At 38.6% G+C, this 24,192-nt stretch overlaps 2 protein-coding genes across 3 annotated transcripts in view; one reads left to right on the forward strand and one right to left on the reverse strand.

The window, feature by feature from the left end:
* ATAD5 (ATPase family AAA domain containing 5) overlaps nucleotides 1-11,972 on the forward strand; it is a 35,045-nt gene extending 23,073 nt beyond the window's left edge. For both annotated transcript variants that reach the window (XM_039343609.1, XM_039343610.1), the window contains exons 18-23: nucleotides 2,650-2,714; nucleotides 4,646-4,811; nucleotides 7,763-7,935; nucleotides 8,769-9,601; nucleotides 10,168-10,332; nucleotides 10,871-11,972. In XM_039343609.1, coding sequence (XP_039199543.1) covers nucleotides 2,650-2,714; nucleotides 4,646-4,811; nucleotides 7,763-7,935; nucleotides 8,769-9,601; nucleotides 10,168-10,332; nucleotides 10,871-10,943 — 1,475 coding nt within the window. In that variant the 3' untranslated portion in view covers nucleotides 10,944-11,972. The remainder of the gene's footprint in view (nucleotides 1-2,649; nucleotides 2,715-4,645; nucleotides 4,812-7,762; nucleotides 7,936-8,768; nucleotides 9,602-10,167; nucleotides 10,333-10,870) is intronic.
* Nucleotides 11,973-12,674: 702 nt separating this feature from the next.
* TEFM (transcription elongation factor, mitochondrial) lies at nucleotides 12,675-21,806 on the reverse strand. The gene is made up of 4 exons (XM_039343611.1): nucleotides 21,520-21,806; nucleotides 16,097-16,524; nucleotides 13,912-14,058; nucleotides 12,675-13,142 (listed from the first exon to the last, which is right to left on the reverse strand). The coding sequence occupies exons 1-4, from the start codon at nucleotides 21,554-21,556 to the stop codon at nucleotides 12,702-12,704; spliced, it is 1,053 nt and encodes a 350-aa protein (XP_039199545.1). The 5' UTR covers nucleotides 21,557-21,806; the 3' UTR covers nucleotides 12,675-12,701.
* Between the last annotated feature and the right edge of the window lie 2,386 nt (nucleotides 21,807-24,192).

The following is a 24,192-nucleotide window of genomic DNA, read 5'->3' on the forward strand; positions in this document are numbered from 1 at the left end:
CAAGCAAAAGACTTTTATACTTCGGTCCTGGGGATATGTTCATCGCCATCTATTAAGTTTAAAGCTTTGGAAGAAAAGAAGGTAGAATTGCAGTCTGAAGAGCCTATACTTATGAAAATTGGGAAACCTCAGTTTGAGGGGCCTCAGCAAGTTGAGATGGAGGAGCAGAGGATAACCTGTGCAACATATAACTGTAAAGAAAAGGAGCAACAGAAGAAGGTTAGGGAAGCCTCACAACTGTTGGTTTCTGAATCTGTGGGAGAAGTAGGATTTATAAATTTTTGGGAGCAACCTTTGGGGGTGGAATTGCAGTCTGAAGAGCCTATATTAATGAAAAATGGGAAATCTCAGTTTGAGGGGCCTCAACAAGTCGAGATGAAGGAGCAGAGGACAACTCGTGCAACATATAATCGTAAAGAAAAAGAGCAACAGAAGAAGGAGTTTAAGGAAGCCTCACAAGTATTGGCTCCTGAGTCTGTGGGAGAAGCAGGATTTATAAACTTTTTGGAGCTACCTTTAAGGGCAGATTTCAAAGCACTTCTTTCGAGATTTATGGATAAGAGAGACTGACAAGGATGGAGATCGAATGAAAATTCTAGATAAGATGTTTAAGTATTCAAAAGAGTACTGAGTCTGTGGAGAAGCAAGATTTACAAACTTTTTGGAGTTAGCTTTAAGGGCAGTTTTCAAAGCACTTCTTTTGAGGTTTATGGACAAGAGAGACTGATAAGGAATGTGTTTATTGTGGATGGAATTTGTTATTGGTAAAGATTTAAATGTGTATAAGGGAATTTTAATGGTTTATGGACAAGAGAGACTGATAAGGAATGTGTTTATTGTGGATGGAATTTGTTATTGGTAAAGATTTAAATGTGTATAAGGGAATTCTAATGTTTTAAGTAATGTTCAAATTTGTGTTTTGGAGGGAGTTTATAAAGAATGATGGATAATAACATAAGTATGATATGAAAAGGTTCAGAGTATATTATAATGTGTTTAATGATTGGGGTTTTTTTATTATTATTATTATTTAAGAGAAGATAACTTGTTTAATTAAATGTACCTAGATTTGTTTAGGATTTATATGTCTTTTAAGGTTTTTTTTGATAGGAGAGAAGATTATGGAGATTGAATGAAAATCTTAGATAAGAAGTTTAAGTTTTAGTTTAAGTATTCAAAGAGTATTTAGTTTTAATGGTATAATGAAGGTTTATATGTTTATTTTTGTGTTCTAGGATAAAGAAAGAGGGAGAGATTAGATTTTATATTGTAGGTATAGATATTCAAAGAAAGTAATGTTTAAATTTGTGTTTTGGAGGGAGTTTATACAGAATGATGGATAATAATATAAGTATGATACTAGAAAATGTTTAGAGTATGTTATAATGTGTTTAATGATTGCAATTATTATTTTTTAGAGAAGATAACCTATTTAATTTAATGTATTTAGATTTGTTTAGGATTTATATGTGTTTTAAGTTTTTTTTTCTCTTTCTGAAAAATTTTAATTAAGCCTGTACTCAGCTCTGGGAAGGTTGGGGGGGGGGTTGGGAGGTTTAGGGAGGGTATGGGAGGGTGGGGGGGTTGGGGAGGGGATTTGTTTTGTAAAATTTAAAAAACTTTCAATAAAAAAAAGCCAATAGAATAAAAGGGAGTAGCACAGCTAAGGAAAAGGGGGGGGGGGAATGGCGGACTGCGTTGTTTGGCGACCCCCATGAAATGGTCGTTTGACCCCAAAATGGAGTACCGACCCACAGGTTGAGAACCACTGGCTTATGGGAAGTCGGCAGAGAAGATCACAAATGGTGATTATATGACTGCAGGGCCCTGCAGCCATGATAAGGGTGGAGCTGTTTGCTGAGATCACGATCACATCATTGAGGGGCAGACTGGGACAGCTGGAACTTGAAGGACCAGTCGTAAGTACCACTCATTCGATGCTGTTGTAACTTCGAACAGTTGGTTAATGAGTGGTCAGAGATGATCCATGTATTAAGTTTATTGTTGGAGGATGGAGAAGGCAGGGGGTGTGAGTATCCAGTTGGATGTGAATGAGAGAAGAATTACAATTGTGCCCACAGAGGAAACTGGGTATCCGTATGGCCATATAGATAAGTGTGAGTAAAGATGGGTATTCTCTTTTTGTATGTATGTCCAAGAAAGGAAAATCTGAGTGAAAAGATTATATATGGAAAACATACTTATGCTGATATGTATGCACTCAAAGGGTCCAAGATTTCTATCTATCCCATTTTACCATTTATGACATAGAATGGTTGGAAGGGACTTTGGAGGACGTCTAGTCCAGCCCTCTGCTCGAGCACATTTCAGACAAATGGCTGTTATGTTATTAACAAGTTACGGCAGTGAATCTTGTGCTTCTTCCATTTATTGGGCAATATAGTAATAACCTACGTTGAATTTTGTACTTTGTATAACCAAGAAGTAACCTTATATTGATAATATTGATATAAACAAATACTTCTAGTAAGTTCAGTGCTCCCAAGCGTGCTGACTATTTCTACATAACCACTATAAAGAAGGTATTTTAATGCCGGCTTTCAAATATTTTCCTATCTGTACTATAAAAGCAAAAATAATTCTGTATGACAACATGGTAAAAGCCTTTATTGTGAATCTTTTGTGCAGATCCGTTGTTCAGTGAAATGTTTGATGGCTGCTTTGAGCAAATCACTTTCAGAGTACCTTCTTTGGTAAGTTTTTCAATTCTAGAATTCCAAAAATGTTGCTGATTGCAGTTTTTTTTTAAAAAAAAAAATGTTTTTATTTTATTCAAATACAAATAATACAAACATAACACATATAAATCTAAATAAAAAACAATATAAAAAATACAAATACTACAGTGCACCCACACCCCTGGAGACCATTTTTATTACCTATATTTCTTCTCATATAACAACTAACAATATACAATATATTTCAATTGTGCCTTTATCCCCTCCAAAACAGCATATATTCTTGAGCAGGTTTATTCCCTTTGCCTTTCACCAAGACTGTTTTTATAAAATCATCCCATATTTCATTATAATGATTTACTTTAATCATCCTTTTTTTAAATTTAATTTCTGTTAATTTATCATTTATTGCCATATTCCATATTTCATTATACCACTCATTTCTTTGAATATCCCAATTCCGTCTGCAATATTTAACCATCATTAATCTAGCTGCCATTATCAAATTTACAATCAATTCCTTTTTTGCTTCATTTATATCTTGTTTTTCCACCAGTAACAGTGATGCGATCCGTGATTACAGTTTCTTAGTATGATAAAACCTGTATCAGATAGAACTGTAGCAACAATTTAACAAAACCATTTTATGACATTACCCAGGAAATATCATCCACTCAAAGGACTTCATTTCATGAATGCGCAGAAAGACGTTATATAGACTATTTTTACAGATAGTCCTTGACTTATGACTACAATTGACCCCAGGATTTCCATTGCTAAGCAAAACAGTTGTTAATGGGTTTTGCCCCATTTTGCGACCTTTCTTGCTCCAATTATTAAATGAATCACCGCAGTTATGAAATTAGCAACTTGATTGTTAAGTGAATCTGGCTTATCCATTGACATTGACATTGTCAAAAGATCACAAAAAGTGACCACGTGACCCTGGGACACTGCAGCCGTCAACCGTCCAATTTTTGGTCACATGACCAGGGAGGCTGCAGTGGTTGTAAGTGTAAAAAAAATGGTCATAAGTTGCTTTCAGTGCCATTGTAACTTCAATTGGTCACTAAACAAATGGGCATAAGTTGAGGACTACCTGAATATGAGTATTTCGGTATACTGAGGAGGCCCCTCGTCAGAAATCTAAATTCTCCATAGTATTCCCCATAGAATAATGGCTTTAAAATAGGAAAGTGGAAGGTGCAGTTATCAGATCCTCTGTCCTTTCCTATGCCACACCCCACAAGGCTCTTCCCATCTCTGTATGATTTGTGCCAATTATATTTTCCCCACTAGTTTTTTTTTTTTTTTTCATTTTGTCTCTTTACTGTGCATTGGCTTTCTCACATCATATCCTTTCATCTTTCCTGCTATATTTTCCTCTGATGTTTCTCCATTTTTGGGTTAGAGCGCTCTATCTTCCAGCTCTCCACATTGCTGAAGTTTATTTTTAAAGTTGGTAGATATAAAATAAAGGCAGATGTTACAGAAGATATTCATAGGCAGCCTCAAGGTGCTAGTCACTTGTGTGGCCTTCAAGCCAACCCCCCCCCCCCAAAAAAAACCCTAATACTCATCTGCTTTAAAAGTCTTTTTGGGTTGGTTTTCCAAATGAAATCCAGTTTTTGTGGTATGAAACTAGGTTTTATTTATCTGCATTGTAATGTTCAGCACTCTACATACAATAAATGTTCCCATTTTTAGTTATAATGTACAGTATATGCTGTCTATTGCATATTAAGAATTTAAAAACAATGCATTGTGTAACAAAATTAATTATGGAAACGTGGAATGAACATCTAACATCACACTTTCTAATTGGCCTACTACCTATTTTTAACAACACTAGCAAATAAATACAATTTGTAGTCTTGTGATAGAGCATTCTTTGATATGCTTACTAAAGGTAAGTGTTGTTAATGTTTTCATCTGTTTATATTTAGATAAATGTGGCTAGCTATCTCCAAGTTCTGTGTTTGGCCGAGAATTTAAGAACCAATATCAGAGACTTTGTTGCCTTGTTAACTGTGAATAACTGTGACATCAGGCAGAGTATTCTATACTTACAGTTTTGGGTCCAGAGTGGTGCTGGTTACTTGAAAGAAAAAGGTATGACAGTCTATCATAATTACAACTCACTTAAAACTGAATGAAACATAAACAAACCTTTTGCTTTGCCTGGGCCAGATTGTGTGAAGAATTGTCTTGGTCTGCAAATGAAATATACACTATAATTAATGTAAATAAATCATATAATAATGTTAAAAGTTTATGATCTTGTGGGGCCACAAGACTGGCTGTCCAGGGCTGCATGCGGCTCTTAGGCCATGGGTTGGACGCGCCTGGTTTGGGCTTTTATGTTTAAACATGTTTATAGTATCAAATTCCAGTACAAAGTGAAGTCGTGGTGGTGCAGTGGTTAGAATGCAGTATTGCAGGCTAATTCTGCTGATTGCCAGCAGTTCAATCCTCACCGGCTCAAGGTTGACTCAGCCTCCCATCCTTCCGAGGTGGGTAAAATGAGGACCCAGATTGTTGGGGGCAATACGTAAACTGCTTAGAGAGGGCTGTAAAGCATTGTGAAGCGGCATATAGGTCTAAGTGCTATTGCTATATATAAGGCATGAGTTACTGTGTTGGCCCCTAAATAGATTATGAGAAGAGAAAAAGCAGGGAATAGAATGAAGTTTGCAGAAATGCGACAGTATGAATATGGGATGGAATCACTGATATATATAACCAAACTGAAAGGACAGTAGACAACGTTGCTGACAGCAATGAATCTGAGGGCCAGATTATCCTTTGTGTGGGCTGCGTGAATGTACCTGACTATGTGATTACAGATCTAGTAACAAGTTGGTAGTAGAGGTAGAACTGTATTTGTAGGCATAACATAATATATGCAAACTATGCTGCTCCCTCCAGTTACTTTGAAGTAGTTGTTTCAGGATCTGTCCCCAGATAATTTTCCAAAATCAGGACGTCAAAACTGAGAGGATATTCACTTTCTGACTAGAGAATGGCACATTCTCATTAACCAGTGGAACAACTTGCTGTCAAGAAGTTGTGGGCGTTTCATCACGGAAGGTTTTTAAGAAGAGACTGGACAGTCACTTGTCTGAAATGACATTGGATCTCCCGCTTAAGCAAAGGGTTGGACTAGAAGACCTCCAAGGTCCCTTCCAGCTCTATTTTGATTGATTGATTGATCTTTTATTTAGCTCTGATATATTTATGTTGCATAGTTAAGTGAGGTCTGATATAACAGTCTGTTGGGAATTTAAGAAAATTGATGATCCTCAGTATCGAGTGGTAGGAATATTTACGCCTTACACAAAAACAGTCAATGTCTTAATGTGTTGTCAGCTACAAACTTGATTCCAACTTTTATACAGTATACTCTGACTTCTTTTTGCATCTTTGGTGCCACCCATTTTTTAAGGGCTTCTCCTCTATCTACATGTCAAAGCCCCAGATCGGTACCTGCCATTCTTAATCCTTAATGCAGTGATGGTCTACAGTTGTGCTTTTACAAAGCACTACTTTATTAACTGTTATAACACTAGTCCCCTTACTTCTGAAACTAGAGACACATGTAACATGGAAAAAATTACTTGGAAATAAACTATAATGTTTCAGAAGTTCTGAGTGTTCTAGACCAAATGGTTCGGGACACTTCATAACCGTCTGCCCCCAGTCATCACAGTGCTTTATTTGCTTTCCTCCACTTAAGTCACCATTGTCCTACTGTGGCATATCCAACCAACCTCCATTACAATCTTCATAGTGCCTTCTCTTCTTCCCTTCTGCGCATGTGCATGAGAATATTAGCCATGTTGCAGAAGATGCTGCCCATCTACTTCAGGCGTAGTAAGAAAACTCATCTCATAGAAGCTGAATGCAGATGCTAGAACGCCTTCATTGTATTGAAGAAAATGAATGCAAGAGCAAATGGGCAAATAGAACGCAAGTGCAAAAAGAAACCTTAGCTAGGTACAATGTTTTTAAAGAATAACATTTAGCAATAGCAATAGCACTTAGACTTATATATTGTTTCATAGTGCTTTACAGCCCTCTCTAAGTGGTTTACAGAGTCAGCATATCGCCCGCAACAATCTGAGCCCTCATCTTACCCACTCGGAAGGATGGAAGGCTGAGTCAACCTTGAGTCAGTCAGGATCGAACTCCTGGCAGTCGGCAGTTAGCCTGCAATACTGCATTCTAATCACTGCACCACCATGGCTCTATTCTACTTCTATGCTGCAACAGACATTTTAAATGAATTTAATGAATTGCATAATTTAAAAGGTGAATTTTAAGCTTACCGGGAAAAACTTGCTATATTAATATGGGAAATACACAAAGAATTAATGACAACATTAAAAAGCTTTGATACTGTTATCAGTATCAAAAAGAATATCAGTGTTATTTGAAAAATCTGCTAAAAATCTTACTTTGCGCGTACTTTAGATTCAGAAAGTCCTTGGCTTATGATGGCAGTTGGGGTGGAATTGCCACTGTTGTATGACAAGTCACAAAGTATAACATCCTATGATCACGCTCCATAGTGACTGCAATTCTGGTAGTCACAGTTGCCAGAGTTAAACTAGGATTGTGTGGGTCATTAAAGGAGGACTTCATGTGTCCTTGATTTCTGATTTTCTACCAGCTTCCCCATTGACTTTCTTGTAGGAAACTGGCAGGTTGCAATTACGTCACCATAGGGACAGCTAGATTATAGGGTAAGCACCACTTGTTCAGCACCATCATGATTTTGGCTGGTCACTGAACAAATGGACTGACCCAAGGACTATCTATATCAGGGGTAGGCAACCTTGACTCCTTTATGACTCGTGGACTTCAACTCCCAGAATTCCTGAGCCAGCCACGCTGAGGGAAAAGGGAGAGGTTTCCATGCTGGCTCAGGAATTCTGGGAGTTGAAGTCCACGAGTCATAAAAGAGCCAAGGTTGCCTACCCCTGATCTATAGTTTCGTATCTTCAGGTATATCCAGATACCATGGCTTAACACCCTTAAACTTTTAAAACTCTTTTGTACAGGGAACACGACAGAGATCAATGGCACACAGCAGAACATCAAAGGAACAACTAGCTCAAATTCAAAGAAATCTATTCTTGAGAATATTCCACAATGTAGTACTGGCTGCACTGAGAATCTGCTTGGACTTAAGAACATATTTTTGCCTTCCGAAGATTTGTTCTCGTTTCTTAAGGTACATCTACTAAAATGTTTAACAAGAAATGAACCTTCAGCCAAATGTTGCAGCATGGAATGTTCCTGTCCAGGAATCTTGCTAGTCCATTTGCTCTTCCTTGTCTTTGGATTTGTTTTCCTTCAGCTGTACTACATGGTCAGTGAACAAGGAAGCCTCACTGGACTTTTTTTTTTTTTTTTAACCTACAAGTGCTATATATCCACCCAGGCTTTAGTACAAATAGTTCTCGACTTACGACCACAATTAGAACTGGAGTTTCCATCATTAAGTGATACGGTCATTGAGTCACACCTGATTTTACAACCGTTTACTATAGTCATTAAGTGAATCACACAGATTTACCAAACAAATCTGGCTTCCTCCATTGACTTGTTGGTGGGAGCCCCCCAGGAAAGTCACAAATAGTAATCGCATGACCCTGGGATACTGCAGCCATCCTAAAGATATGTCAGTTACCAAGTGCCCACATTTAGATCACGTGTCTGGGGATGCTGCAACAGTCATAAATGAGGGGACTGGTTGTAAGTCATTTTTCACCACTGTTGTAACTTCAAAAGGTGTTTAAATGAATGGCTGTAAGTCGATGACTACCTGTATGAATAAAAAGGTAATTTAAAAGACAGAAATTATAAGAAACTTAATTCTACAGAGTTAAGCAACCACATTTAGAAAATTACTTTTTCAAAACACAAATTGTCCTTTTCTGATAGATTTCAATGTATCTGATTTTATTAATTACTTCTGGCGTGATTAAAGACAGCGTTTAAAATCTAAATAGGCTCCAAATCTCTCTTTTCGTGAATGATAATGAACTAATGATTTCTCTACAGCGTGAAATTAGAACAAAAGAAGATTGGAACAAACTGATACATCTGCTCACAGAATTCCAGATGAGGAATACAGATTTTACTTATAGCAACTTTGAAATCATCTCATCTTTGCCACTTAATATAATTCCAGAAGCAATTGAAATAGCCAGTCCGGCGTGTAGCTTTATTGCAGAAAAGGCTTCAAATCGTACATGCATTGATATTGAGTACGTAGAGGAAGCCCCTCCTATGAAAAAGGCTAAACGATCAAAATGTCCCAAAAAAATGGCTGTATTGGACGATAGCGATTTATTTGAATGTGGATTAAATTACTCTGGGTTTGTAACACTATCACCCGACACAAGCACTTCATGCTTAGAAGAAGCAGGCCTAGTGGAATCTACGAATGTTGGCACAATGGCACTGAAGGATGGAACATCAGTCAATGCAAAAGATTCTGTATTTATATTCCAGTGTTTAAATTCCTTAACTGAATTCTTGGACAATATGTCTTTCTTGGACTGTTGTTTCACTGAGCCCACCCAGGCATCAAAGCAGGCTGGTAAATATGAAGATTTTATTTGGACTAAAGGGAAAATAAAAAATGGTCTCTCTGATGAATTTAGTGCGGAGTACACTGACTGGTGGAGTTCTCAAAGCTCTGGGGAACTAAAAGCAACAATGGAGGCATTAAGTTTTAAGAAATGCTCTAAGAGCATTTCAAAAATCATGAAAAATCAAAGTTGCTTGAACTGTAGTAAAACTCTCGGGAAGAATAAATTTGAAGAACTCACTCTCCATGTTTCAAAAGAACGAGCTGATTTATACTTTGGCCGGTCAGCAGCTAATTCCAGGTAAATTCAAAACTTTTCTTAAGTTTTACAGAACGAAATGGCAAAAGGATGTCCTTAATAGGTAAAGCAGAAGCCCTAAAGAGAACAAAGAGTTTATATTATTTTGATTAAGGCCTGGATATAAAATGCTCTTGTTAGGAGAAATTGAGTTTGAAACTGAAGACTCACATTGGCACATTAATTTCTAAGGTGGAGAGCAGTTTTATCAACAAAATTGTTTTAGAAGTAAACTTGTTTAATACATGAGAAAAATTTTACACTTATCCAAACTGCTGCTCTTTATACTATGTCTCATCTAACTTAGATAAGGGCTTAGAAGTAGTAAAATGAGAATGGAAGATTTAGCATTCATTTGTATGTCTTTTACGTTTAACATCCAGTCTTATATCTCTGCTTATTACATATTGCTGAGACTTTTATTTTTTAAAAAGGATATTCCAGCTTTCTTACAGAGCACAAGGAAAGGATCAGGAAACTTAAGATATTAATTCAACAATTTGCTGTAGATACTCACTTCTAAAAATATGACTGTGATGGAAAATATATTATGTACTTCTCTTTTACAGTGTTCACTATAATGCACAGAAGAGGATAGAATTAATTAAAACTGTGTTTTCCAGTACGCCTTTAAGTCTTAATAACAGACAAGCCAATGTAATGGAATATCTGCCAATTCTTCGCAACATTTGTAAATCAGAGAAACAGAAAGAACAAGGGAAGACAAAAAGGAGGTAAGTATCTATAGTTGCTCAGTTCTGGACAGATTTCTATAGAACAGTGGTTCTCAACCTGTGGGGTCGCCAAACAACGCAGTCCGCCATTTTTTCCCCCTTAGCTGTGCTACTCCCTTTTGTTCTATTGGCTTTTGAAAGCCAATAGAATAGACTCTCTTGAATAGAGTCTAATTCTATTGGCTTTCAAAAGCCAATAGGAATTGTCCAGGCTGTCTCTGCCCTGCTGAGCCCGCCAAAAGTCCCATTCTGAAAACGGTGCTGCACCAGTTGAGTAGTCCTCGACTTACGACCAGTTGAGTAGTCCTCGACTTATGACCGGTTGGGGGTCACGGCATTAAAAAGGTTGAGAACCACTGCTATAGAAGTAAATCTCACTGAATTCAAAGGGGTTTACTTTCTGGTGTGTTGGAATACAACGTGTTCATGTATCTTGAGTTTCAGACAAAAGACAAAATTATAAATGGTTAAAAATGATCAAAATGTTTTCATCTTGATACTTACATCTAAACTGCTATTTCCCCCCCCCCCCAAACAGGTTTCTTCACTACCTGGAAGGAATTCATCTTCCCAAAGAAATTTTAAACAGCCTGGCAACTGACTTTCCTTAAAACAGTGGCCAAGAATAACATTGTAAATAGAAATGTATATTCAAAAGACAATTATATTTTTAATCTTTATTTATGAAGGATGCAAATGTACCAATTAATTACTTTCCGCATTCCAGGTCAGCTTTTAATTTGAACAATAGATCAATTCAGATAAATTCTTTTTTTAAAAAAAATAGTTTTAAGCTTATCACTACACCAACTGATTTGACTTGAAAAAGATGTTGCTTTCTGATGTTAATAAACATCAGAAAGCCACATCATTTTCAAGTCCATCAGTTGATGCAGTGATAAACTTTAAAAAAGCATCTATTTAATCTATCTAGCAATAGATCCAGATTAACCAAATGTTACCAGGGGACATTCAACAATTGCCCTGCTTTAGATTGACGTGGTTGGTGTGTTGGATGCATCTGCAAATGTATACCCTGAACATTTGTCTCTAGCAGGAAAAGGCTATGAAGAAAACAGCAAATTTTATAAATCCCTTTGTTACATTGACAGCTTTTTGCAGCTGTTTATGTATTTCTGTAAATCTTTTTATACTATTTTATTGTTGTACCAACACTTGTTTTTTAAAAGTTTCTATCCCCACAATAAAATAAAATATCTGACGGAAGGGCTTAACTTTTTATATGGTGATTTTGTGATGTAAAAATGCAAATTTTGGGCTCCAACTGCTCATTTCTCTGACTTCTTTTTGTATGGAAAAGTAATCATTAAAACCATTCTTATGTTTTAAACAAAGCTCTTGGTAAGATGTGGCTAAGCATTTAGCACACAGGTCGGGAACCTGCGGCTCCGGAGCCACATGCGGCTCTTTGAGCTTTCCCCTGCGGCTCCCAGCCTCCTCTGCCATTTGCAGTGTGCGTGTGTGTGTGTAAAAAGAGTAGCCTCACCCTGTTCCAACGAGCTGACAAGTTTATTGGGTGGGGCTCCTCCCTTTGCTGCATCTCTACAGGAAGCAGGAAGGGCAGGAGGGAGCTAGCTAGCCCAGCTATGCTGACTCAGGAATTCTGGGAGTTGAAGTCCATGAGTTATAAAAGAGCCAAGGTTGCCTACCCCTGAGCTAGCCCAATAAAAATGTGTGTCAGCTTGTTGGAGAACAGCTTGAGGCCAGCTTGCCAGGTGAGCAGAAGATCGGAGAGAAGGAGAGAAGAGGGGGGGGGGGAGAGAGAGAGGGAAAGAGAGAGCGAGAGGAAGAGGAAAGAGGGAGAGAGACAGAAAGAGACTCTTTTGACATCTAAAATGAAGATACCACTGCATATATCCTTTTTTACCTGTATGATACATACATACACATACACACACACACATACATACATACATATACATACACACCTATAATAAAGATAAAAAAGGATATATGCAGTGTTATCTTCATTTTAGATATCAAAAGGGTTTTGGGGCTCCCAGTATTTTGTTTTCGGTGGGAAATGGGTCCAAGTGGCTCTTCGAGTGTTTTGGGTTGCCTACCCCTGATTTAGCATCTTCTACCAAACATACAATATGCTTTGAAACATTTAACAGGTTGCTTATTTGTTATTTGTCACTGATCCAAAACATGTTAATTATATAATTGTTTTCATTTTGAATGTGTTTAATTGTTATCTAAAGCTAGGGAGGGCAAGATAAGCTGAGAATAGAAAATAATTTTGACACTAACACCTCAAGATTACTTCAACTTTTGTAACGTTACGTCAAATGTCACAGATCTACTATACGATCCGGAAGTTGCACAATCATGAATTTATTTAATTCTTAAGACATTTCATAGGTGTCCAATACCAGAAGCTCATAAAAAGCTATTGCCTGCAATAATGAATCACATAGTTCCTCCTCTCTTCTCCATGGATTACTCAACATTGCATGCATTTGCCTGGTAGCTACGTTGTTTGCAAAGCTCACGTGGGATGTTTCTTTAGCGGAGTCCAAGAGAAACTGTTTTACAAGGTCCACTCCACTAATTCGTGCTTCTCCCAACATCAGCCCAAAATATCTGCCTACAGCATTCCGGGCCATGCTCAGTACTTGGGGTTGTCCATCCTTTCCAAAACTATTTTGCAATAATGCATAAAGTACAGCTTCCATTATACGAAGATGCAATGTTACTGGAAACAAGGCAGCATTTGTGGGAGGAAGTCCAACTTTTTCCAGAATGTAAAAGTCTGCTTCAGGAATCTTGGATATGATAGTAGATACCTGAAACAAAGAAAGTATAAGTCAGTTTTATCCAACCCGAATACCACACATCCTAAAGCATGCATTGGTTACATTAATCAACGAGAAACGTATGTATATGTTCCCCAAATAACTTTCGGAAAGTAATGACCTAAAAATATTCTACAATGAAATTATTTTGAACTGTACTTTAAAAGCAGTTTTGAATGAGTAAATATACAAACTCGTGATTTACTTGGTATAGAATGAATTGGGACCATCAAAAATTGCCTCTAGATGGGAATATTTATATGTTACTTATATGTAAGGGTGTAGGTCTATACATATGTTGTATATAGTATGTTTTAAATGTGTGCTATGTACACTTTGAGAGGAATTTCAACTAAATTTCATTTTTAATGTGTGCCATTGTGCCCAAAGGAAAAAATGACAAGGTTTATCTATCTATCTAATATTCTTCTCAAAAGTGGGCTACAGATCTGGCAGATTTTTTGCTAGCTAAACATGCTATTTTGTGCGTGTCGCTGCAAAAAACGTAAGGTACACTCCAGAACAAGGGGTTCCCAAACCTTGGGCTGCAGCCAGGCCCATTGGGAACCGGGTCGCACAAGGGCTTAACAAAAGTTCTTCAGACACATATTATCTATTGGATGCCAATTCTATAAAAATGGGTGGCTGTGACAAAACTAAAATCATGAGTTCACGTGTGACATACAGACCTCCCGGTTGCTGTAAAACACTTCAAGAATGAAAAAGGGGACCCCCACCAAGACAACATAAGATGGCTTACTCTATCAAGGTAGGTTGCTGGTGTGAATGTTTCTTCCTTATTTCTGTAGTTTTCCAAATGCCAGTTCTGCACAACCAAATCTCTGTTAACATGAGCCCATGAAATTTTTTGCACACCAAAAACAATAGATACAATACTCTTGGCAGTCTGAAAGGGAAAATGAAAAAGAGGTATCGGCATTTAAATATTTATTTACAGCCACAGGTTTTCTGGTGTAAGTAAAGATGCAAGTAGTCCTCACAACCACAATTGAGCCCAAAATTTCTATTGCTAAGCAAGACAGTTGTTAAGCAAGATCTGTCCCATTTTACAACCTATCTTGCCACAGTTAAATGAATCACTGCAGTTGTTAAGTTAGTAATATGGCTGTAAAGAGATTCTGGCTTTCCCATTGACATGGCCTGTCAGAAGGTCACAAAAGGTGATCACATGACCCTGGGACACTGCAGCTGTCATAAATACATGCCAGTTGCCAAGCATCCAAATTTTGGTCACATGACTGGGGATGTTGCAACAGTCATAAGTGTGAAAAAGTTGTCATTTTTTTTCGCTGCCGATGTAACTTCAAACAGTCATTAAAGGAAAGGTTGTAAGTCAAGAACTACCTGCTTTTCCTTTCCTTCACTTACTAGAGAACATGGAATTGCTCCTGAACATAGCTATAAAATTTATTTACATTTATTTGGATTTTTAATACAAAGCAAAGACAGGATGGTTATTAATCGTAAAGGCATATTAATCCTAAAGATGGTCATCAATCATAAACTCAAATGGTTGAGAACTTTCATGCATAAAAATCAAATGTATTTATTTAGCCATTGGCACACCACTTTTGATGTAGCACTCCTTAAACCTGTACACTCCAGAACTGCGATTACCCCTCCTAAAGTTCCCAACCTGAAAGACCAGTTGTGAATTGGGACACATTTGAGGAACTTTTCCTTATGCTTCTAATTGCTGGCCTGTATCGAGTAAGCTATTTCTGGAAATGAAATTTAAATATTAGTTTGTGTTAGAGCAGAAGGATTTACTGAAAACACCTAAAAACCCCAGGCATATTTTTGTAAACCGCCCAGAGTCACAGAGTGGGCAGCCATAAAAATTCTCTAAATAAATGAATAAATAACTTTACTAAAGAAGTCTCAATTCTTCTAGAACAGTGGTTCTCAACCTTTTTAATGCCGCGACCCCCAACCGGTCGTAAGTCGAGGACTACTCAACCGGTCGTAAGTCGAGGACTACTCAACTGGTGCAGCACCGTTTGCAGAATGGGACTTTTGGCAGGCTCAGCAGGGCAGAGACAGCCTGGACAATTCCTATTGGCTTTTGAAAGCCAATAGAATTAGACTCTATTCAAGAGAGTCTATTCTATTGGCTTTCAAAAGCCAATAGAATAAAAGGGAGTAGCACAGCTAAGGAAAAGGGGGAAAAAATGGCGGACTGCGTTGTTTGGCGACCCCCGTGAAATGGTCGTTCGACCCCAAATGGGGTCCCGACCCACAGGTTGAGAACCGCTGTTCTAGAATGACTCTTTGTGTTCCTATCATTTCATATAATTTTGCCAATCTAACATGCAAAAAAAGTCATGTTCAGAGAAGGAAGGCAGACAAACTTCTAGGTTTTTTCGTAAGCCTCATACTTTTAACTGAAGAATACTGTAAATCTGGTATGCAGCCTGGTGTTTACCGACTCTACAATCTCAGGTATTTATCAGTGTTAGGAGTTATTTTATAAGCAGGCAAGGGAAACTGGAAGTGTCAAGCAAAACGTATTAAAGAGAACTCAGAATCCTGCTTGAAAAAGAATTGCTTTTGGTTTTCGGCCTCTGCCAAGGAGTTTAAAGCTTTCTTAACAACCACTTCTACCCTGGCATCATTTTTTAATGTATTTATTTGTTATTTAAGGCTGCCTACTCACCATTGATTTTGAGTGAATTACAGAGCTTTTCTTATCTTGCCCAACCTCTTCTCAGTTACCAACATACCTCAAAATGCGAAGTAATTCACAAGTGATTTTTCTCACAATCAAATCTATTTGAGTTTTGGAAATAAGTCACACTATATAATAATATTCAATTATTAAACTTTGAAAAGGAAGCTATGTTGAAAGAACAACTCTCAATTACACAAAGATGAACTCTACATTAGGATGTAGGGGAAATACTGATTCCTGCTGACAATCGTACCTTCAGCCTGCTTTTTTTAATTGCAGGACTGATGCATTTCCTTGCAGACATGGGAGTGCATGTTTTTTTCTCTTCCTTTTCTAGAGGGTTGAGAATAAAGCTGCATACTTTAACGGCTGTTTTATACTGAAAAGAAGGCACTTGCAGTAAATTCTGTAATTCCTGAAATGGCCCATGCTTGTTTCTATACTCTATTACATTAAGAGACTTTTTCCCTTGCAATAGTTTAATGGTAGAAAGTTCTTCTTCGGATGCTGAATTGAGAAACTGCAAAATAACAGATTGCTGTTCAAAAGAAAACAAGGCGTCTATTCCATCTTTTGCTTCGGTTCCTGGTGGAGAGATCTGTTTTGTGGCACAGGTAGATTTCTTATGATACCAAAGACCTTGAGATGAAGGAAGCAGAACCTGAAGGAAGCATCTCCTTCCTGAAGATAAAGGGAGATTTCAGTCATTCCACTAGCATCATAACAAAATTAGTTCAAGCATTTACTGATGAAGTCAGGTTCCTAGTTATTCTACTAGAAATGCTAAGGCACTTTTCTCAGTTCTTATGTGAATTCTTCAAAGTATTACCCATCCTAAACCAGGGCTCTTCAAACTTGGCCCTTTTATGACTTGTGGACTTCAACTCCCAGAATTCCTCAGCCAGGCATGCCTGGCTGAGGAATTCTGGGAGTTAAAGTCCACAAGTCATAAAAGGGTCAGGCTTGAAAGCACGTCCTAAATATTCTACCAAAAGCTGAACCATTTTATCCCATTTCTTTGTTCAATTTTTGTTCATTTATGAGAAGAGATTTTTTTCCCCCAGAACTATTGTATTTAGACCTGTCCTTACTCATCCTCTCTTTTACTACAAAAGCCCCAAAAGTTATGTTGTTTTCTTGGGGGCATGGGGGAAGGGAAAGTGATCAGCTTTCTACATTCAGGAAAGACTTTACACACTACCATTGAAGCTGATCTACTGTAGACATAGTCTATTAATAATTCACAATTGTCTGCATTCATATAAAATACTACGGTAAATGAGAATTTACTAATACTAAAATACTAAAGAGAATTCAGAAATTAATTTCCTATTAGTAAAAAGCCTAGAGTTTTGCCTAAAGATTAGCCTCTAGTATTCAATTGGAGCAAATAAGCCATTTTCAAATCCTACTGAAATCAGTTGGATTTGGATTACTGATAGCAAATGTTGGGTTTTAATCATTTAATTGTTGTTAATGCTTTTAAAGTTTTTATACTTGTGCTTTTATGCCACTATAAGCCACCCAGATTTATTCTATGAGATATTAATTTAATAAACAAATAATTTTTCTTAAAATTATTACTTTGATTTTTAATTATTTATTTGAAGGGATCATCTGTAAAACAGAAGTTAAAATTATCAGCAAGAGGGAGTTTAAGATTTGGAAATCTTTAAAATTAAAATTCCCTTTTTAAATAGGCTAAAATACTAACTACCGTTGTATGAATCCAGCAGTTACTTTGTTTATTTAGGCTGCACAGGTAATATTCAACTTATGACTACAATTGAGCCCAAAATTTCTGTTGTTAAGTGAGACATTTAAGTAAGTTTTGCCCCATTTTACGACCTTTCTTGCCTCAGTTGTTAAGTGAATCACTGTACTTAAGTTAGTAACCCAGTTGCTAAGTGAATTTGGCTTCCCCACTGACTTTGCTTGTCAGGTCGCAAAAAATGATTACATGAACTTGGGACATGGCAACGGTCATAAGTATGAACCAGTTGCCAAACAAGTACTGCAGGCCACTTTAGCTGACTGTGTTCAGCAGGTCAGTGGTTCAAATCTCACCGGCTCAAGGTTGACTCAGCCTTCCATCCTTCCGGGGTAGGTAAAATGAGGACCCAGATTGTTGGGGGCAATGTAAATATATATATATACATTGCTTACTGGTGTACACCGCTTAGAGAGTGCTTGCACTTAAAGCGGTATATAAGTCTCATAAATAAATAAATAAATCTGAATTTTAATCATAGGATCGTGGGGATGCTGCAACAGTTTGTGAAAAACAATCATAAGTCACTTTTTTTGGTGGCGTTGTAACTTCAAACAGTGACTAAACAAACTGCTGGAAGTCGAGGACTACCTGTATATGTCTGATGTGCAAAGCTAAAAACTCAATGTTATATGCCCCATTTTTTAACTCACAATACTGTGTGAACCTGAAACAGGCCTTATTTAAGATTTCTAGTTACTCAATTTTGGTTGCAAACCTCAATTGCTAAATCATTTTGCAATCAGGGAACTCCATGAAACTACAAAGTGCAAGCACAAATATATTTACTATACTTTTTAGCTGAGCACATCCTGCAAACACAGCCAACAGTAATTTATTGAACAAACTATAGTTAAGCAAATCACTTAATGTAAAATGTGTGGCTACCAGATACTCTCTCTCCCCTCCGATATTTGATAAATGCTACTAGGTCAAGTAACAACAGACAGTCATTCAGCTTAAGTTTGTTCAAATGGTAAAGCTATGATAATAAAAAGCAATTTAATCTGTTCAACTAAATCTCAAAAGGTGCCAGTTAAAAAAGAAAAGAGGGGTAAGTATTTTCCAAAATAAGTCATGGTATGTCCCATCTCTGTTTATACCAGCGGTTCTCAACCTATGGGTCGAGACCCCATTTGGGGTCGAACGACCATTTTACGGGGGTCGCCAAACAACGTGATCCGCCATTTTTCCCCCTCAGGGGGCGGCGCCGCGCATGCGCGGCACGTCCGTGTGACAGGGGTCGCCGTCACACAAACGTTGAGAACCACTAGTTTATACTGAGCTTTGCCCAAACCCAAGTAAACCTCAACACCATATGCAAAAGGATAATAAATATATCTGTGCAAATTTCTGGATTGAAAATGCAAAATGTGATTCCAAGCATTAATGGAACAGCACATAGGACTTTTCAAGAAACAACTTAAAATAGGTGCATCTTTTCCTGGGCTCCTATAAGTGCCCTTTGCAGCTGATATACGATCACAGGCAAGGAACTGTTTCGTTTAAGTAGTTCCCAAAGATTCTATATGTACATGTGCTCCAAATTATATTTTGCCCTTCGATTTTTATCTCTGCCAAGCTCTATTCTCAAAGACACTCCAAAATGCATTCAATAGTAAAAATGAACAGTTCTCTATGATTTTGGGGAAAGTTTATCCATCATTACTGATCCTACCAAGGAACAAGATTTTACAGGCTTTTTCACAGCAAAGTGAACCTACCAGACAAAACTGTATCCAAGCAATTTGCTCCATTCTAATTGTTAAATTAAAAAATTTAGACCCATTGCCTAACATCCATTTTCAGATAATCCATAAAAGACATGCTGCTAATATGTGCAGGCCTCAGAAGCACATGCACAGAATGCATTTCCTGTCTCCTATTAAAACCACATTTATTTTTATCCCGCCTTTATTCTTTTTAGAAGTACAGTAACTCAAGGCAGCAAACGTACCTAATACAGGTAGTCCTCAACTTACAACAGTTGATTTAGTGTCCGTTCAAAGTTACAACGCCCCTGAAAAAAATGACTCATGACCGTTTTTCACACTTACAACCATTGCAGAATTCCCTGTGGTCACGTGGTCAAAATTCAATACTTGGCAATTGACTCGTGTTTATGATGGTTTCAGTGTCCCAGGATCATGTGATCTCTCTTTAGTCACTTCTGACAAGCAAAGTCAATGGGGAAACCAGAGTCACTTAACAACGTTATTAACTTAACTGTCTCACTTAGCAACAGAAATGTTGGGCTCAATTATTGTCATAAAGTGAGGACTACCTGTACTCCTTCCTCCTCTTATTTTCCCCACAACCACAACCCTGTGAGATGGGTAGGGTTGAGAGATAAAACTGATCCAAGGTCATAAGCGAGCTTTCATGCCTAAGGAGACTAGAACTCCCGTCTCCCACTCTCTTTCCTAGTGCCTTAACCACTAGACCAGGGGTAGGCAACCTTGGGTCTTTTATGACTCGTGGACTTCAACTCCTAGAATTCCTGAGCCAGCCATGCTGAGGGGAAAGGGAGAGGTTTCCATGCTGAGCCATGCTGGCTCAGGAATTCTGGGAGTTGAAGTCTACGAGTCATAAAAGAGCCAAAGTTGCCTACCCCTGCAGTAGACCAAATATATTGAGGGAGCTTTCTCCAAAGGTGTCCTCCAGTTGTGATGGATTACAAATTCCCCACACAACTGGAGGGCACCAAGTTGAAAAAAAACCTGGCATATCTTCATTTATTTCTTGGGATCGCTATATATCAGTGGTTCTCAACCTTTCTAATGCCGTGACCCCATAATACAGTTCCCCATGTTGTGGTGACCCCCAACCACTTATACATCACTGGGTGCCAGGGGCGTGGCCAAAGGGGGAAAAATGGTGGACAGCCTTGTTTGGCGACCCCCGTGAAATGGTCGTTCGACCCCAAATGGGGTCCCGACCCACAGGTTGAGAACCACTGCTATATATCTTACAAGTATGCAATTAACAGGGCAGACACTACGGCAGCGGTTCTCAACCTATGGGTCGCGACCCCATTTGGGGTTGATTGACCATTTTTCGGGGGTCGCCAAAGGCGGCGATCCGCCATTTTCTCCCCTCCGGGGGCGCCGCCGCGCATGCGCACCATGCATGGGGCGGCAGCGCACCTCCGGGAGCGCTGCCATGCATGCGCACCGTGCATGGGGTGCCGGCGCGCCTCCAGGGGCGCCGCCGCACATGCACGCCGCACATGGGGCACACCGCGCATGCGCACCGCGCATGGGGGCAGCCCCCCGCGCATGTGCATAACGTTTGTGTGACGGGGGTCGCCGTCACACAAACGTTGAGAACCGCTGCACTACGGTAATTCCATTTCCTGCATGCAAATGCATTACCAGTGTCACCACCACTCTTGTCCATTTAAGTGAGTTTTGTCCCGTTTTATGACTTTTCTTGCTACAGTTGTTGAGTCATTGCAGTTGTTAAGCTAGTAACCTAGTTGTGAAGCGAATCTGGCTTCCCACTGACTTTTCTTGTCAGAAGGTCGCAAAAGGGGATCAAATGAACCTGGGACACAGCAACCGTCATAAGCATGAGCCAGTGGTCAAGCATCTTAATTTTGATCACGTGACCACGGGGAATGCTGCAATGGTCATAAATGGGAAAAACGGTCATAAGTCACTTTTTTCAGTGGCCTTGTAACTCTGGTCACTAAATGAACTGCTGTAAATCTAGGGTTACCTGCACTTAGATCTCCTGGGCGGCAGCAGCGGCCAAAACGTTATTTTCTGATCGCTTAAGCTTGGCAGCATTCGCTTTCCCACTTTAAAAGACGAGGCCTTCTGCAAACTCCGTGGTCCTTCTGCGAGGACCGCCTGCACAAGCGGCCGCTTGAAGGGCAGCGCTTCCCCACGCCGCCTCCTTACCGCCCCAGACGAGCTCGGGTAGGCGCTTCAGACTCATCCTCGCCTTCTTTTAACCGGCGCCACGCGCTTTTTCCTCCTCTGCCCGTTTCCTGTTTGCCCGGTCCCCGAAAGCAAAGTACCGGCTGCATTGAAAGTTAAGGCGGATAGTTCCGGCCCAGTGGAAAAAGGCTCCTGCGTGCACGGAGGTTTTGCAGTCGCTCTCTGCCAGATTGACAGTCGGAAGGGGCTACTCAAACCCCTCGAAAGAGGGGCTTCGGAGCGAGTGCTCTTCTTTACCCCAGTCGTTAAATCGCTGGGAAACAAGGAGGCGAGATGCCCGTGTGTGTGTGTGCCCGGAGCAACCTAAGAAGCGACTGTGAGCCTGGCTAAAGACACTGTTCCTTGCATGATTTAAACAAGAGGACGTGTTGTTTTTCTGTCCTTCAACACCGGTGTCTGCCAAGTTCTGCGACCCTTTTTGCTGAAAAGGGAAATTGTAACGTTTGTGACTGACTCCCTTTAGCTCTGCAAGCAACAGTAAAGGCTGCAAAGACGGTTTTGTCCGTTGTCAGCAGGAGCTCCAAAATATATTAAAATACAATCTAAAGGGAGAAAAGGGAAAGAGACTATAAGGATGACTTATGACTACATAATTTTGTTTGTTTGATATCCCACCTTTATTATTTTAAAATAAGGTGGTGAATCTATGCAACACACCTTCTTTCTATTTTCCCAACAACAATCCTGTGAGGTGGGTTGGGCTGAGAGACGGGCCCAAAGTCACCCAGCTGCCTTGCATGGCTAAGACAGGAACTCGGGGTCTCCCACTTTCTAGCCTGGTGTCTTCACCCCTAGACCAAACTGGCTCTCTTACTTTATTACTTTATTATATATTCTCTTATGTAATACAATATGACAACCTCTAAGATTAATTAAATAATATCAGTACTTGAAAACTCTTAAACCATTACTGTTCACAAAACCAATATTCATATATTTCTAATTCAACATTAGTCTAACATATAACAAACCTATCAACTATAAATCATAATATAATTAAAAATCCAGAATAATTATCTAATTAAATCAGATATAATCCTCAAATGCCAAAGTCAAAACTTGCTTTGTTTTCCTTTTTCTTCTTCCAATTCCTGATAGGTTGCACTGCACATGCTCCAGCTCTTCTGTCTTCAAAGAAAAATGCACAGAATATTAAAATGATATGCTCTAGTGGCATTAAATATGAGGGCCTCCATTTTATAGAAAAACTAGAAAAAATCCTAAACTTAAGAATAAGGTAGAAATAGAAATTTCTGGCTTTCTATAAAACACGCACATTTTTATGCATATGCCCAATTGACTGAGATTCCAGCTTCCAAAATTCTACTCAGCAGCCACATGAGATCTGTAATGTATGCAGAGGGCACCAGGTTGAAAAAGTCTGATTCATAAGATATTTCAAAGTGAAAAGAATACATGCAAGCCATCTTCAGCTGGTACTGTGAATGGGGTACAGAAAATTGAAAATGTGAATTCTTGACTAAAAGGTACAGCAAGAATTTCTAAAGCGTCTAGAAAGAATTAATTTGAGTGTTTTGAGGAGCAAAAATATCTTAATCTGGTACTATAAGCATATTTATCACAATGTTCCAAATGCCTGTACGTTTTGAGTTATTTTTTGGAATTTTCTCTTTGTTCTACCACACCTCTTAAGTGGATTAGAGTGGATGTTGTCATACTAAAATAATAGAAAGCCATGATTTGTCCCCTGGGAAACAGCCTCCTCCATTTACATTTCCCCTAGAAGCAACAGTAAAAAAATAAAATGTCTTGATACACAGCTGCAGCTGGAAAATCTTTTCCATTTGCTTCCCTTTTATTTTCATATATAAACATTCCAAGATTAACCACACAATAGAAAAGTAAATTATTGGCAATCATGTAGACCTAGATTTACAACCACTATGGAGTGCAAATTTTCTGTTGCTAAGTGTTATAGTTGTTCAATTAATTTTGCTCCATTTTACGACATTCCTTGCCACCATTGCTAACTGAATTACTGCTGTTCTTAAGTTAATAACACGAGTGTGAAGTGAATTTGGCTTCCTTGTTGAGTTTGTCAGAAGGTTGCAAAAGTGATCACGTGACCCCAGGACACTGCAACTATCAAAACCACATGCCAGTTGCCAAGCATTTGAATTTTGATCATGTGACCATGAAGATGCAGTGGTTGTAAGTGTGAAAAACAGTCATAAGTCACTTTTTCAGAGCTGTTGTAACTTCAGTCACTAAATGAACTGTTGTTAAGGACTACTGATAGTGTATAACAGAACCAGAAATGTAGATATTGTCCACTTTTGCAGTGGCAATGGGAAGAATCACTTTTAATTTTCTTTTTCATTTCTGAGCAATTTTGCCCAAATATTGTTTTTATTTATTATGTACTATCAAGTCATTTTTCAACTCCCAACAACCACATAGATTTTTTTTCATGACAAAAATGTCCCTAACCTGGTCCTTCAACTCTTGCAATAGCATTCATATAGTCACTGTAACTGAGTCCATCCAGCTTGTTACTGGCCGTCCTCTTTTCTTTCCTTCCACTTTTCCAAAATTAGAGCCTTCTTTGCATAATGTATCTGAAGTAGGATAAACTTAAATATGAGCCAGCAGTGTGCTGAAGCTGCCAAAAAA

This window comes from Crotalus tigris, unplaced genomic scaffold (assembly GCF_016545835.1).
Source record: "Crotalus tigris isolate CLP2741 ecotype Arizona unplaced genomic scaffold, ASM1654583v1 scf7180000017865.1625608, whole genome shotgun sequence".
In the NCBI taxonomy this organism is placed as follows: domain Eukaryota; kingdom Metazoa; phylum Chordata; class Lepidosauria; order Squamata; family Viperidae; genus Crotalus; species Crotalus tigris.